Raw genomic sequence first — 14880 nt, forward strand, 5'->3', positions numbered from 1 at the left:
GAAAAAAAAACTTAATTAAAGTCTTACTATTTTAAATGTATCTTATTTAATGGGTGTTTAAACATTTTTAATGGGAAACAAGACAAACAATAATGAAAATTATCATTGCAACTTACAAACAAATAAAGAGTTACAGTTTGCAAATACAAAAATAAAGAAAATTCATAAGAGTAAAAAAATCTTCTAGATCTCTAGAGCTGCAACATAAATAAACTGATTATGTGAAAGGTAAAGTTTACTAAAAGTCTCTGGGAAAATAACATACTCTTCAAGCATAATAATAGAGCTCACTATAATATTCAGGATTTCAGCAAAAACAACTGGTCCTATACTAAGTTTCAGTTCTTGGTTGTTTAAGACTTTGGGCTTTATCAATAATTCAAATTGCTAATAGCCAGACCCACACTGAATCTTAGAATTTGTGCCTGCAGAACTCTGCACATTTCCATATCCACATCCCCTGACCCTAGTGAGAATATTTTGGCTAATCTGATAATGCATGAAAGTATAGCACTCTTTTTTTTTTACGTTTTAAGCTAAATTACGGTACTTTTCCAACATAAAGACTGCCGCTAATGGCCTTGAAATCACATTTCAGTGCTTTTTATGTAAATGCATTTTCCCACAAATTCCATCTAAACAACATGCTTAATGATCTATTAACCTTTTATCTATGACATCATCATGATATTTCGCTGTTAGTGTTCACTACAGAGTTCCACACATGAAGGTGAACTCTAGAAAGTCATTAAAGCACAAATAACATTGTTGCATGTTTCTTTAATGAGAATGGATGATAGCGGGCCTAGCTGCCCTCTTTAGATTGAGATCTAGATAAGAAAAGGACTCGGTATGATCGTAATCTAGAAAAAAACCCAACAACTTACAAGTGAGTAATGCGAGACTGGAGATACGGCGCGGGATCACGAAATCTCTCGGGTTTATATAGAGTCCGGCGAAAGAGCCGTGCGGCTTAGAGCGAAGTGCCATTTAAAGGTCGGAGATGTGTACTTACAGAACTAAGTGTGACTGGCAGACTTATTTCAGCCCTTTATTGAAACAATGTGGAAACGCTGCGGTAAATCTAAATGACTGTAGTACGGTGAATGCTCGAGGGAGCAGGTGTGCTTCACATCAACAGGCTCTCTTGTCTGTCTAATACAAATTTTTAAAAGAAACAAATCTCTGACAAGAAACAAATCCTGGTGCTATCGAGATATTAAGATCTTATCGCAGGGGGGTCTGTGTCTTAATTAAGTTTCACACATCGTTTGGATAGCTTCCCACTGATTCCGGCCCCATCAAGATTGCTGGTTGCCAGCTCTTTGGAGATTATGACATGCTTTTACAAAAGCAAATCAGATCTGAGAACCAACAAAGTGTTAAATTGAACTAATGGCACAAAAGCATGGTGTTTATAAGTGGTGTAATGTTACCAATGCCAACACGCCCCACTATTTCAGAGACTAATTTGAGCCACGTCTGCATTTTTAACGTTTTTGAATCAACATAAAATCCAAAATAACCCCATTTACTTCCTTAATGCACCTTTTTGGTCTCATTGTGAACAATTCATCAGTGCATGGTCCAAATGTTTGTCTGTCTAATATTTAATTAAAACCATTTTGGCCAAGCTATTATCAATTGTTTTAGTAAATTTGCATATGGTTTAACTTCATTCTGGTATGTATGGTTTCCATTTATTCCCCCCTATTGTTCTGGTTCTAAACCAATATTGCTTACTTTCATCAGTGGAACACAAAAGAGGATGTTTTGAAGAATGGCTCATTGGGCTTTGGCCATTCAATGAAAGTCAGTGGGGTCCAAAACAATATTGGTATAGCTATACAAAGATAATTGTATACATTTCTAAAAAAATATCTTCTTTCATCGCAGAAAAAAGAAAGTCACATCAGTTTGGAAAGACAGAGTGAGTAAACAATGTCAGAATATACATTTTGGAGTGAACTATTCCAGATCGAAATCTGGAGACAATGGAAGTATGTAAACATAGCATCCAAATGATGTGAGGACTAAATAGGTCGATCCTGTGGTCCAAAAAGGCCCTGACTTGACTGAATCCATTCTGAGAGCTGATCTTTTATTCCTAAAAGCAGCTGAAGCTCTTAGCAGATACATGTACTGTATCATAATGGAATCCTATCTCAAACTCTTTCACTTATCTCAAAATAAAAAAAAGAGCAGTCATTTCTGTGTCACATTAACATTTCAATTACCTGATCCTTGTAACAACACAAAGGAAGAAAGAGGGGAGGGGTGCGGCGTGCATGAGCAGGTACGGCAGTCCAATTGCACCCCATGAATCATAGCGCATTAAAAAGCAGTTTTTTCCCTGATTAAGTGAAATGGTGCACAGCAGAACAGAGCTGTAGACAGGCCCAAATGGAGCTGATTTGTTCATGTGGCCTGAAGATAAGCAAAATGGACCACTCAGCTTGTACTGTGCATACACAAACACACACATACACATGTACACATCCCCACACACACACACAAACACACACACAGGCGCATACAGCTCTCAGTGAAAAAGACACCTGATATATTATCTTACTTATGCTTAATATGTCAGTGGGATATGGTATTTTGCTAAATCATCCAGGGAAAAAGTGCACTGTTCTTGTAATGGGAAAAAACACATCAGCAGTGCTGGACCATTATTGAGGATTCTGGTTTCATTTTGAAGGCAAAAACTATTGACTAGAGGTTTGCTTACTTTTCAGAGATTATGTTAAATATGTTCTTCCCATAGAGGTATGATATGCATCTTACCTGAAGATGGTATCATCCTCCAAACGATGGCAGGTTCTGGTTTTCCGTTAGCCAGGCACATCAAAGTGACGTTGGAGCCTTCGTTCACCACAAGATCCTTTGAAAGGTTCACAATCTTTGGAGGAACTGTAAAACAAAAAGCAAAGTTATGTTAAAAGCCCAATTTTGAATGTCCACTTTAGACATTCTACTAACTATCTATGAGTAACTTTGCAACTACATGTCAACTCACACTCAGATAATTTGCAGACTGTTAGGTTAGGGTTAGGATTAGTAGAATAAGTTGACTTGAACTTGCAAGTTACTTACAGTCAGTAAAATATATTTTGGGGAGCATCAAAATAAAGTGTAAGCAGACAGTCTACTAATACTCTGACTGTTAGTTCACATGTTGTTGCAAAGTTAGTAAAATGTCTAAAGTGGACTATCGAAATAAAGTGTTATTGTACCAAAAAATGTTTTTAGTGAATGTTAGTGATGATACACAAAACTCTTTATCAAGAATATAGACTACCAAGGTTCAGAAATCAATGGTCTTTTCCACAGAGCATGCAAACATAAATTTAACATTTAATAAATTTAACAGTGACAACTTACATTCAAGGTATGTTCAAACACATTTTTAATTAAATCATACATTATTTAAACAGTGATCTCTCTTCAAAAAGTTTTTTTTTTTGGTGGGGCTTGACATTTTGATTTTTCAAAAATTTACAATAAATATTACAGAAAAGCTCTGTAACATATTTGATGGGTACCATTTCTTTCTGGTGAAGAGAAATTGCAAACTAGACACAGTACACAAAGTTGATTTATTGATTGCCTTTGCACTTTGAACACAATTTAAACAGACTGCAGAGCAAGCCACAATTCAGGTCTTTATGAGGGCCTTGCAGACCTAAAGAAAATCTACAACTCAGCAAAACTAAAGATGTTACAAATACTTTATTTAGTTACCCTACAGGGAATGGTGATAAAGGGTGTCGACATCCTCCCTTCAGGAGAACAAATTATGGCCTACTTTTAAAAAGGAGTGTTAAACATTTACTAGAACACTCAAAGAGAATATGTGATTGCAAATTAACAATCAAATGTTTTTTTGTTTTGTTTTTTTGGAGTTAGATTTAAAAAAGGTGTCAAGGAAACTACTTTAAAACTTACTTTTTTTTATTTTAAAAAAGAATGCTAAGCTATACGCAACTGCTAATATAAAGCAGTTTTTGAATCAACATCTCAATTAAGGTGAAAACATTAAATTTGATCAATTTCGATTAAATATATATTATATGTTATATATAAAACTAAAATGGAGAACACACCATAATTCACATTGAATTATAAAATCAAAACAATTGTGAACAGCTGCATTCATCTGAATACAGTATACATTTAAATTTGCATATTTAACCAATATATAAACATATTGTGTATTTTCTACGATGTTTATTTTCACCAGCACTGATTTAGATACAAGTGTTACACTTTAGCCAAAGCACTTGTTATTTGTATTGCACTTGTACATTTTTAATTTATTCAACCTACACTATCATTAAAAAGTTTGGGGTCAGTAAGTTTTTTGTTTTGTTTTTTCGTTTTTTTAAAGAAATGAATACTTTTTATTCAGCAATGATGCATTAAATTGATCAAAAGTAACAGTAAAAGACATTTATAATGGAAAAAAAAAAAAAAAAATTATATATATATATATATATATATATATATATATATATATATATATATATGTATATAATTTCAAATAAATGCTATTCTTTTGAACCACTCAATAAAGACTCCTAAAAGTGTGTGTAACCTGTGTGAATTTGAGTAATTGAATGTAGTGTAAGTAGAGTACTTACTATGTATGTTATGTTTAATGTAATTCACGAATCTCATTGAGATTCATGAATTACATTAAACATAACATACATAGTAAGTACTCTAGTTACACTACATTCAATAACTCAAATTCACATCACTCTAAATATCTCTGGAAAGAAGAATCTTCTGTCTGAATAAGGTGTTACATGTGTACCACGGTTTCCTCAAAAATATTAAGCAGCACAACTGTGTTCAGCTGTGACAATAAGAAAAGTTTCTTGATCATCAAATCAGCACATAAGATTGCTTTCTGAAGGATAATCAATTCAGCTTTGTCATCACAGGAATAAATTGCATTTTTAAATATATTTACGAGTTATTTAAATTATAATAATTTCACAATATTACCGTTTTACTGTTTTGATCAAATAAATGCAGCCTTGATGAGCATAAAATACTTCTTATTCAAAACATGAATAAATCTTATTGAGCCCAAACTTTTTAACAGTAGTGTGGACAGCATTTTTCCTTCTGGTTATTATGAAAATCCTTGAAGAAAACATTAATATGGATATTCAAATGAAGTGAAATCCAGTTTGTTGGAGGATCTTAGAAGAATCAAGATCGTTGAGTTCTTGCTTTTGGCACAGGCACCCTGAGGATTTCACACACACACACACACACACACACACACACACACACACACACACTATTTTGAGTACTATACCATGAACCTTTACAAGTCTTTCCTCACAAAACCTTGGCTCATATTATACAAATTGTCCTGCAACATAAAGGTCTGTTAAGTTAAAGGTCAGTTTAGTATAATGTTTCCAATCTCTGGAGAGGATCCTGCACTTTTGCCTCGATGATGGCCGGCAAAATATGTTTGACTTGACTGCCGTAACGGTAGAATAAAGTCCTTTAGAGGCCATTAACTAATTCCCTCCACTGTAAATGAAGATCCACAACGAGCCTTAGCAGAAATGCTTCTGCTGAAAATTAATTCAACAAATGCCTTCAGGCAGTGTACGCACGATATCTCATTACGTGAAACCTTACAAAACAAAACACACAGTGTATGAGCACGCTGCTTTAAACAATTAGCATTATCATTAAGCCTTCATAAGTGATGTTCTCAGTAAATGTAATAATAGGTGGCACTGATGGTATGATCAGAAAACTACCAGTGTCGTTTGACACATCATGTTCTGCCATTGAATACAGATGTTATTTTGACACGTGTACTCTGTCAAGTGATTTGGTTTTGCATTTCAAAACCGAGACAATTCAAAGGTTGCCGTAACCGTCAGAGCTGGTACCAACAAAGCCAGGCAGTACCACTGTTTTATCCTGTTTTAGTCACTAAAGACATGTTCCTCCAGAGACACTCCGCTATAAATAATTCATTTAATGTCAGTCTAAGTGTATGTCCTCTTCATATGTGACAGAGAGCCATAGTCTTTTTTGACAAGTTAACAATTTTCTCCAGGTTGTAACATACAGGGTAAACAATCTGTTTGTTTCATGACAAATCATAGAGAGCCCTTAAAGATTTTTAAAGTTTTGTGGCTTTTAGTCCATGTCAATTAGCTTTGAAGCTCATCTACACACCAATAGACAAAATAAAATTAACAGACTACACATGTAATCTGTTTGCAAATGACATTTCTGACCTAACACAGCCATATACAAATTTTAACCCAATAAATAGATAGTAAGAGAACATACACCTTCCCACTGGCAAGAAGCCTAACCAAAGCACATTCTCAGTTATCACAAGAGTCAGATTGTCTTTACAGACAGTTTGTCCAAATCAAATCCAGACACCATGTTGAGCAAAAGTTATGTTTTTTCCAAACTTTGTATAGAGAAATTAAATCATCATCGTCATCAAAGTTCAACAAGTTAGGGAACATTTCATTCACAGATATACAGCAGACTGCTTAAATTAATATTATTAAATAGAATTATTTTTAACAAAAATGATTAGGCAAGGATGCATTAAATTGATCAAAAGTGACATTAAAGACATTTATGTTACAAAAAAATATATCTAAAATAATAAATGCTTCCTTTAGATCTTCCTATTCATCAAATAATCCTGAAAAAAAAAAATATATATATATAAAAAAAAAAAAAACCTAACCCTAACCCTAACCGTGACACTTAAGACTGCTGAAAATTCAGCTTTGCCATCACAGGAATAAATGAATGTTAAAATATATTCATACAGAAAATTGCTATTTTATATTGTAATATTTTATCACAAAATATTACTGTTTCTGTTGCGTTTGATCAAATAAATGCAACCTTGGTCAGCAGAAGGGTGCTTTCATACTTGGTCCGACCCAGAGTTCGATTGCTCCACCCTCCACCTTCCTCCGCTGGTCTCTGTTCACATTACATTATTTGGGTCCGAATCTCGGTACACTTGCATCAAGCTGCAGCCGCGTACCCATGATGCTAGGTAATGGCTATGAAGGAAAAGGTGCCAAAATGAATATTTTGTTGTTGTTGTTGTTGTTTTAACTTTTGGTATTGTTTCCAAAGGATCAGCACATACCAGGACATGCGTCTATATGCCATATACCATTCCATTTCTACAAGCAGAAATGAGATAAACACTCTCTCTGCTTGTAGTGTGTCAGCCCTGCTTTATAGGAAAGTGAGTGAGAAGAACACACACAAACACAGTTTTATCGAACCAAGTGTCATCAATGGTGGTTCACTTCCGCGATATAGTACGATTGCAGTCATACGGTGCGCACCCAAAAGTGCAAGTGTGAAGGCACCCTAAGAAACCTTTTTCAAAAACATTTACATTTAATTCCGACCCTAAAACTTTAGAGCTGTAGTGTATGCAAGAGTGTTTTGTGCAGATTCACAAAAAAATGTAAATACAAAATTTAAACCTAATGATAACAAAAAGTTACTTTTCTTTTCTTTAATAAAATTAACTGAATGCATTAACAATTAACTACAAAACAGGGGGATTAATTATTATTAAATATTTTAAACGAGGCTTCATTCATGAAGAAATTATAATTGCTGAATTTGCAGATTTTTGAAGAAATTCATTACTTCCATAATGAAGGGGAAAAAAATATATATAAAAACTTCATCTAAATGCACAATGCAAAATCTTCATCCAGCAGCAAGAAGATACATTTGATTATCTGTAGCCTAGAATGTTAAATGTGTTTTGCTCACTATTCTAAATATGGCAAGCTTAAAGTCATCCTAAAAAAGAAAAGCATAAAAGGCTCTGTGCACTATTTAGAGCCTCCACACAGCTCTTTAACAGCAGATTCCAGCAAACCCGCAGCACACAAGCTCTGTTTATCGACAAACTGTAACAGTCACCAAAGGAACCATATGAAAGTTAATAAGAGAACTGTTTACAACGGCACAGTGACCCTCTGTATGACAATGACAGTCAGAGTGAGGAATGATTCTATCACTGCATTTATGACTTGTGTCTTGGAACGATAGCGTGTATCTTTGCGAGCCATTTTCCTGATATGGATGAACGGAATGCAACTCAGAGCCATTTCCAAAGCCAATAAAGGGCTTACAATGAGTGTTTTTCCTTTATATTGCGCAGACTCTCACACACTCACCAAACATGGCCGTTTGGGGATGTGTGTGTGTGTGTGTGTGTGTGTGTGTGTGTCTGTCTCACCAGATTGGATTCTCCAGCCTCTGTATGAGGTAAAGCATGTTAAATTGCATTTTAATAGAGTCGTACCATCCTCTTACTTTTGATGCCGGATTTCTGAGCTTCAAAGAGATCCTCAGTTGACAGGAGGAGCAATTGAATAGAAATAACTTGGCATATCGCAGTCTATTCCCAAGATTTGACCTCAGCTTTCCATAGCTGAGATGTGGAAATCCTCAGTAAGGCATGATATGGATGATGAAATATGAATAGAAAACTAACTAGCAAAACAAAACCACAAAATAAACCATATATGTGTATGATTCGGAATATCAGAGTGTTGGTTCGATTGAACAAAAGGACACAAATCTGGCAGACCAGATCCGCTGGCAGATTTTCAACAATCCATTAATAAGCACTTCATTATGATGATCAGCAGCAACTGAGAGCACCATTAATACGGTTAAGTTTATCACAAAATCATCACCACTAATTGTTTTAGATGAAAAAAGAATTCAATAATGAAAGGACAGACAATTATCCTAGCTATAATTCTACAGGGTTAGGGGCTTCTACATCAGTGTTATTCACCTTTCACCTATTCACATTCACCTCTGATTTTAGGGATAGGTTATGGGTAGGTTTAGGGGCAGGAGAAAATTTTGGACAGGAACGTTTTTCAGGATCAAGAAAATATGTTGATCCGTGAACATGACTTATTTGGCAAAAACACTGTGTCCATATTACTTTCGTGGGATGGCAAGGGGGGTCTGCCAATAAAAGACTATCAAAAATGTACGGAGCCCCTAAAGGGACTTTTCAAATTTGGGATGGGAGAAAAAAAATATTTTTCAAATCTTTTGCGATCTCTCACAAAACTTTTGCGCTCCCTCGTGAAACTTTTGTATTCTCTCACAAAGATATTTGTGTTCCACGCAAAACTTTTGTGTTCCCTTGCAAAACTTGTTGTAAGCTCGGACAAACACTTCCTGTTTAATGTCCTGCTGGCAGTGTTTCAGACTGCTCCGTACATTAACAATGGAGCGGTTCATAGTCAAATATAAAGACATGCGGTCAGTGCTTAGTTCAAGGAGTTCACAAAAGTTGGCAATATATTCACAGATTCGAACTTCCCGGATCAATAACCCGTGAGCTAAACGTTGTTAAAACACAAATGACATATATTTCCAATCATAGTAACGTACACAACAAGCTACAACCCAATTTTCCTTAAATGAGCTTTATAATATAAATTGATCTCTCTATGAGCAGGCGGTTGAGAGACAAGTCCGAAGGGACTGTCTGCAATCACTAAGATGGATTAGAACCCAGAACCTCTGGCACGCTTAACACAAGATCTACCACCAGTCCATTAGGACACACGAACATCAAAAGTACATCAAGACGTCAAGACTCTCAGGACGAACAATATATTAGCGATATTATAGATGTAAGGTTGAAACTATCACATTAAACATGAGATCTATGTCGATATATTAAACTCACTGTACAACTGAAATTGATTTCTGGACATTTTTTGTGCATAAGTTACTGTACAAATACACAAAAAAATGCAGAGAGTGATTTTCTTTGTCTTTTGTTCTTTGATTAACATGACAGACAGCAGCAGGAATATTAGACTGCTGTCACTTTAAGTTAAGAGTCAAAAGGCTCAACGCGACCGCCGACTTTGTTTGCGTGCAGATTAATTTCCACCTATTTTAGACAGCCTAGTATTTTGCACTCATATCTCTTAAACGTTTAAAATGGAGTTTAGGAAGATGTATGTAACCACAATCATTAGATTTGAATAGCTCTTAAAGCCTTATCTCTTGTCAAAAGGCTCAACGCGACCGCAGACTTTGATGAACACTGCTGGCAGCAGCGACGTCTGTGTCCGTACCATTCTTATCAATGACAGCGTAACCTCGTATCTCCCTGCTCCCAAGTCATAAATCTCGTATATCCGATTAAACATGATTTTGGGGAAATTTTGTGTTAATGTTGGTATACAACAGTATATGATAGCAATATAAGGTATAATACCAACTTTAACGATACAATGTTTAATAACTCAAACAATATGCCGTTTCTTTTTTTTAATTCCGTGAAAAATAATGGTTTTGGAGATACGAGGATTCCGCGCGACAGCGACGAGAGAGAGAGAGAGAGAGAGAGAGAGAGAGAGAGAGAGAGAGAGAGAGAGAGAGAGAGATAGATAGATATAGATATATATATATATGTTTCATATTTGACTGGTTTGCTGTCAATAAGCCATTTCTGAGTCAACACAAAGGATAACAATTAGCCTTGTTCCAGCCAGATGATCTCTTACTGCAAGTGTCCACTGGTGCGGAAGAAACCCGCTCAATACTGCTTAAAACTCTAGTGGTCTGCAGCTTTGGGGCTGTGTCTGTAAAATGCAGAGTAGTGTGGATGCCTTCAGAATGGTTAATAAATGCTTTCAATATGTGGTCAATAAAGTCATCATATTTATGCACAATAACAGTGCAAACTTTACCCTTGTTTACCCAAAGTATAGAGTAAATTTAATAAACATTTGTTAACCTAGCCGCAACGATTTTTCAAAATATGAATTCAATATAGCAACAATGTGCACTGAATACACCAAAAAATCCAGAACTATTGGTGGATTTTGAAACTTCTGACAAACTGACTTTACCTCACTGGCTGCCACCCTCTATTTCTCTTTTCCCATTTGAATAAAGTTGTACATTTCTCAACTTTTTGATGCTCTTGGTGGTTGCTCTTGCTGGTTGCTCTGCTGTCAATCCCCCACGTGAGCATGTCACTCAACTCCCATGGAGAATAAATTGAAAACACCTGCTCAACTCCATGCCAGTGGACCCATATGGTTACGGACTAAATTACATGGAGCCAGTGATTCTGGAAGGGGAGTTAGCTTATAAAACATCTACCATCTGAAAATATACTTACAGTATGCTACAGCTCCATTCTTGTCATATGGTCATGGACACGTGTCATATTACAGTAAAACCACATGTTGTTTTTGTCTTCTGTGGCACACATGTCAGTGTCACCAGTTGTTTGATAAGCACAGTGAGTTTGGGAAAGAGGAAATCAATCTGTGTTTCATTGCTGTCACAAGAACCTAAAGACCAGCAGTGGCAGAGCTCTGTTCCAAAACCTAGCGAGTTTCCTCGCTGCACACTGCCAAAATAGGCAGGTGCCTATACTAAAACTAAAACAATACAAGAATTTGAACATCTCCCACCCTATGTCACTGGTCAGGCTAATAGTTAGGCCCGACCCTAACCCCACACCATAGGCTGAACCAAAGTTGCTGTTGTCAGGCTGAGCAGGAAGGTTTTTCGGGGAAATCAAAGACAACAAATTACTTATAGCTGTCTCTGCATCTGGATGGGATGGATGGGAAAAGCACTCCAACATGGGAAAAAAATCACATATTTCTCATTCAAAAGCATTTGGCAAACTCAGTTAGAAACCAGTTTATTGTTCAGTTGATGTAACTAAAACTAAATAGTTAAACTAAAAACTAAAACTAAATAAAAAATGATATAGATACATTATAGAATATACAGTATACACTTCACTTTCAATATTAAAATAAATAAAAAAGTTGTATAACCAACTTTCACCTCATCTGTCATCTTGGAGTTCAGTGCAATGCATTCTGGGATTAGCTACTTCATTAAGGATAGCTACAACACATTTCTAGCTTAAAATTTGTTTAGAATTTTCTCTATTCGTTTCAGATAAAAGCATCTGCTGAATGCATGCGTAAAGTAAATGTAGAATTTGGGCAAACCGAGGTATCAACAAATATGTCCGAAAGCTGTTGAAATGAGCTTTGAACAGAATAATTCTGAGGAGAAATGTCTTGATTTTTGATTTCTGTCTGAACAAGGCATGTTTAGAGTTGCTTCCTGGTTCTCAAAATTTTCATAAAATGACTCATTTCTATTGATTTACATTCATTAATATTTCACACACTTGTGCACTCTTTCTTCAAGGATCAATAGTCACACGATCAATAGTGAAACCAGTCACAATGCACGTGAATACAAATGAAATAACATGTTGCCGTTCTGTTAAGTACAAACAGCATTTGACTTTGACTTGTTCCTATGTAAAGCTGATATAATGGCTCTGCTCTGTGACCAAAATAAACATCTACATTATGAATACACAAGACCCTAATATTTGAAACACAGCTGCAGGAACCATGTTTGCATCCAGTGAAAATGTCAGATAATTTGACATGCAAATGATGACCTCTTTCAGACGCTGATTACTATGCAAAGTCTTTAATCAGGGAATGAATTTTGACTTCATCTGCTTCTTCTATACAACACATTCGCTGGATTTTTGTTCCTCAAAAAAATCTAATAAAATACGAAAAGCAGCTTTTGCCATCCCCGGCTTTTTGCTGGGCTAGGGGGGTATCCCGAATATCGTTGCACTCTCTCCCCATCACAGCTTGGATATAATCCTGTCCTCTAGGTATGTGACAGAAACAATTTAAAGACAAATGCAGATGGGCTACATCATAGTCCCTTAAAGGGTTAGTTCGCCCATTTAAGACATGAAGTTGTATGCAATCCTTACCAGCACTATAGTGCATACACACTGACCCACTCTGTGGTCACCTCCCTGGTCAGAGTTCTGGCCGCTCGAAGTTTTTCAAGAAAGTATTCCCGGTTAGTTTCCGGGGCCTCAAAACTGTGCGTTTTTACGTGAAAAAATTATATGCGTTTCAAAGCTTGATTAATTTATATCACAAAAAACACAAAATTCATACCTCAGTTTTAATCGGCACTATTTTCTTTCCATTTCTATCAATCCGCGCTGCTGTCAACGTCAACAGTGCACACGTTCCGATCAGCTGTTCCATAGTGTTTACACAATCGAATGACAACGACTTAAAAAGTACAAAATTAACAATGGTGCGAACTTGTAAATTCCCAGGTTGTGACCACAAGAAAGTGCCGGGATCACCGTTCAGATTCCATCGTTTTCCTGTTTCGGATATAGCTATGAGACAGCTTTGGCTGGTTGCCATCGGCTACTCTGCGGGAGCTAAAATATCCAGAATAAAGGATTTTCGTGTGTGCAGTGCTCACTTCAGCGAGATTACATCCCCAACCAAGGAGGAAAAATAAAAAAAAAGATTTTAAAGAGTTTTGCTGTACCAGTATCACAGGTAAGCTCTATTTACTAACTTTATAATCCCATGTCTAAACTGTACGGTAAACAAGCTGATGTTTAGACTCCAGTGGAAACCACGTGAAAAGAGGTCTAATATTAAAACAGTATATAGGGATATAACGATGGAATCTGAACGGTGATCCCGGCACATCGGAACGTGTGCACTGTTGACGTTGACAGCAGCGCGGATTGATAGAAATGGAAAGAAAATAGTGCCGATTAAAACTGAGGTATGAATTTTGCCCGGAGTGTTTTTTTGTGATGTAAATTAATCAAGCTTTGAAATGCATATAATTTTTTCACGTAAAAACGCACAGTTTTGAGGCCCCGGAAACTAACCGGGAATACTTTCTTGAAAAATTTCGAGCGGCCAGAACTCTGACCAGGGAGGTGACCACAGAGTGGGTCAGTGTGTATGCACTATAGTGCTGGTAAGGATTGCATACAACTTCATGTCTTAAATGGGCGAACTAACCCTTTAAGAAAGGGTCTTATATATCAGCTTTATAGCTTTTAGGAATTACTGTTCACATGTTTCTCTCCTTTTTCACACTTTCCACTTTAAGTGCAGTAATTTGTCTTTGAAAGTAAGTTTCTTCCATCTCTGTTTATTTAAAGCGTTTCTTCCAGTGTTTCTTCTCACTCATTTGTCATTATAGCAGTTGTCGATATAAGCTACTAGAAGACACAATGAATTGGTAGAAATATGTAGAAACATCAAGTAACAACATTATTTCAAGTAAAACTAACTCTATTGTTATATATATATATCATTATCATGAAATAAAGTTACTCAAGACTTGGGTATCCCACCCTATGTCACTGTTCAGGCCAATAGTTAGCCCCGCCACTAACTTCACGCCATAGGCTGAACCAAAATTGCTGTTGTCAGGCTGGTCAGGGATAGCCTGGTTCTACCAGACTCTCGTACATTTCATTTAGAGTCTGGCCTCTCTCCATTGAGAAACGTTTACTTCCTTGTAGGCGGGTTCTCTGTTAAAGTTCAAAACAATTGGATCTGGCCAGAGTCACTCAGGATCTGCCATAGCCAATCGCTAACGTGCGGTCGTGACGTATGCCGGAAACAACAAGTCCGAATGATCAGAGGATTATGTTTAGAATAAGATGTCTGTCAACGAGAGCTGCAGGTTTTGTTCATCGAATTTAAGAGTTCAAGGAACAATTGTAAATTCTAAATGTATATTTGACACTAAGGACAGTGATGTATTCAGTCAACTGTCGAAGCTGGGTCTAATCATTAACAATACGCCGCTGCGGTCGTTTCGGATCTGCCGCAAATGCTGTACAGTGATCACCAGTCTACTACCAGCAAACATTGTTCTTGCTCCAGCTTTAATTTCTGTATATTCGGCAGTTTTGCAACAACGGACCGAATA

General features: G+C 36.4%; 1 protein-coding gene across 9 annotated transcripts in view; it reads right to left on the reverse strand.

Annotated features, from left to right (window-relative positions):
* Positions 1-14880, reverse strand: part of ntm (neurotrimin) — a 330112-nt gene that overhangs the window by 21089 nt on the left and 294143 nt on the right. For all 9 annotated transcript variants that reach the window (XM_079860410.1, XM_079860406.1, XM_079860408.1 and 6 more), the window contains one exon: positions 2794-2919. In XM_079860410.1, the coding sequence (XP_079716536.1) occupies positions 2794-2919 (126 nt within the window). The remainder of the gene's footprint in view (positions 1-2793; positions 2920-14880) is intronic.

This window comes from Squalius cephalus, assembly GCF_949319135.1.
Source record: "Squalius cephalus genome assembly, chromosome: 24".
Classification (NCBI taxonomy): domain Eukaryota; kingdom Metazoa; phylum Chordata; class Actinopteri; order Cypriniformes; family Leuciscidae; genus Squalius; species Squalius cephalus.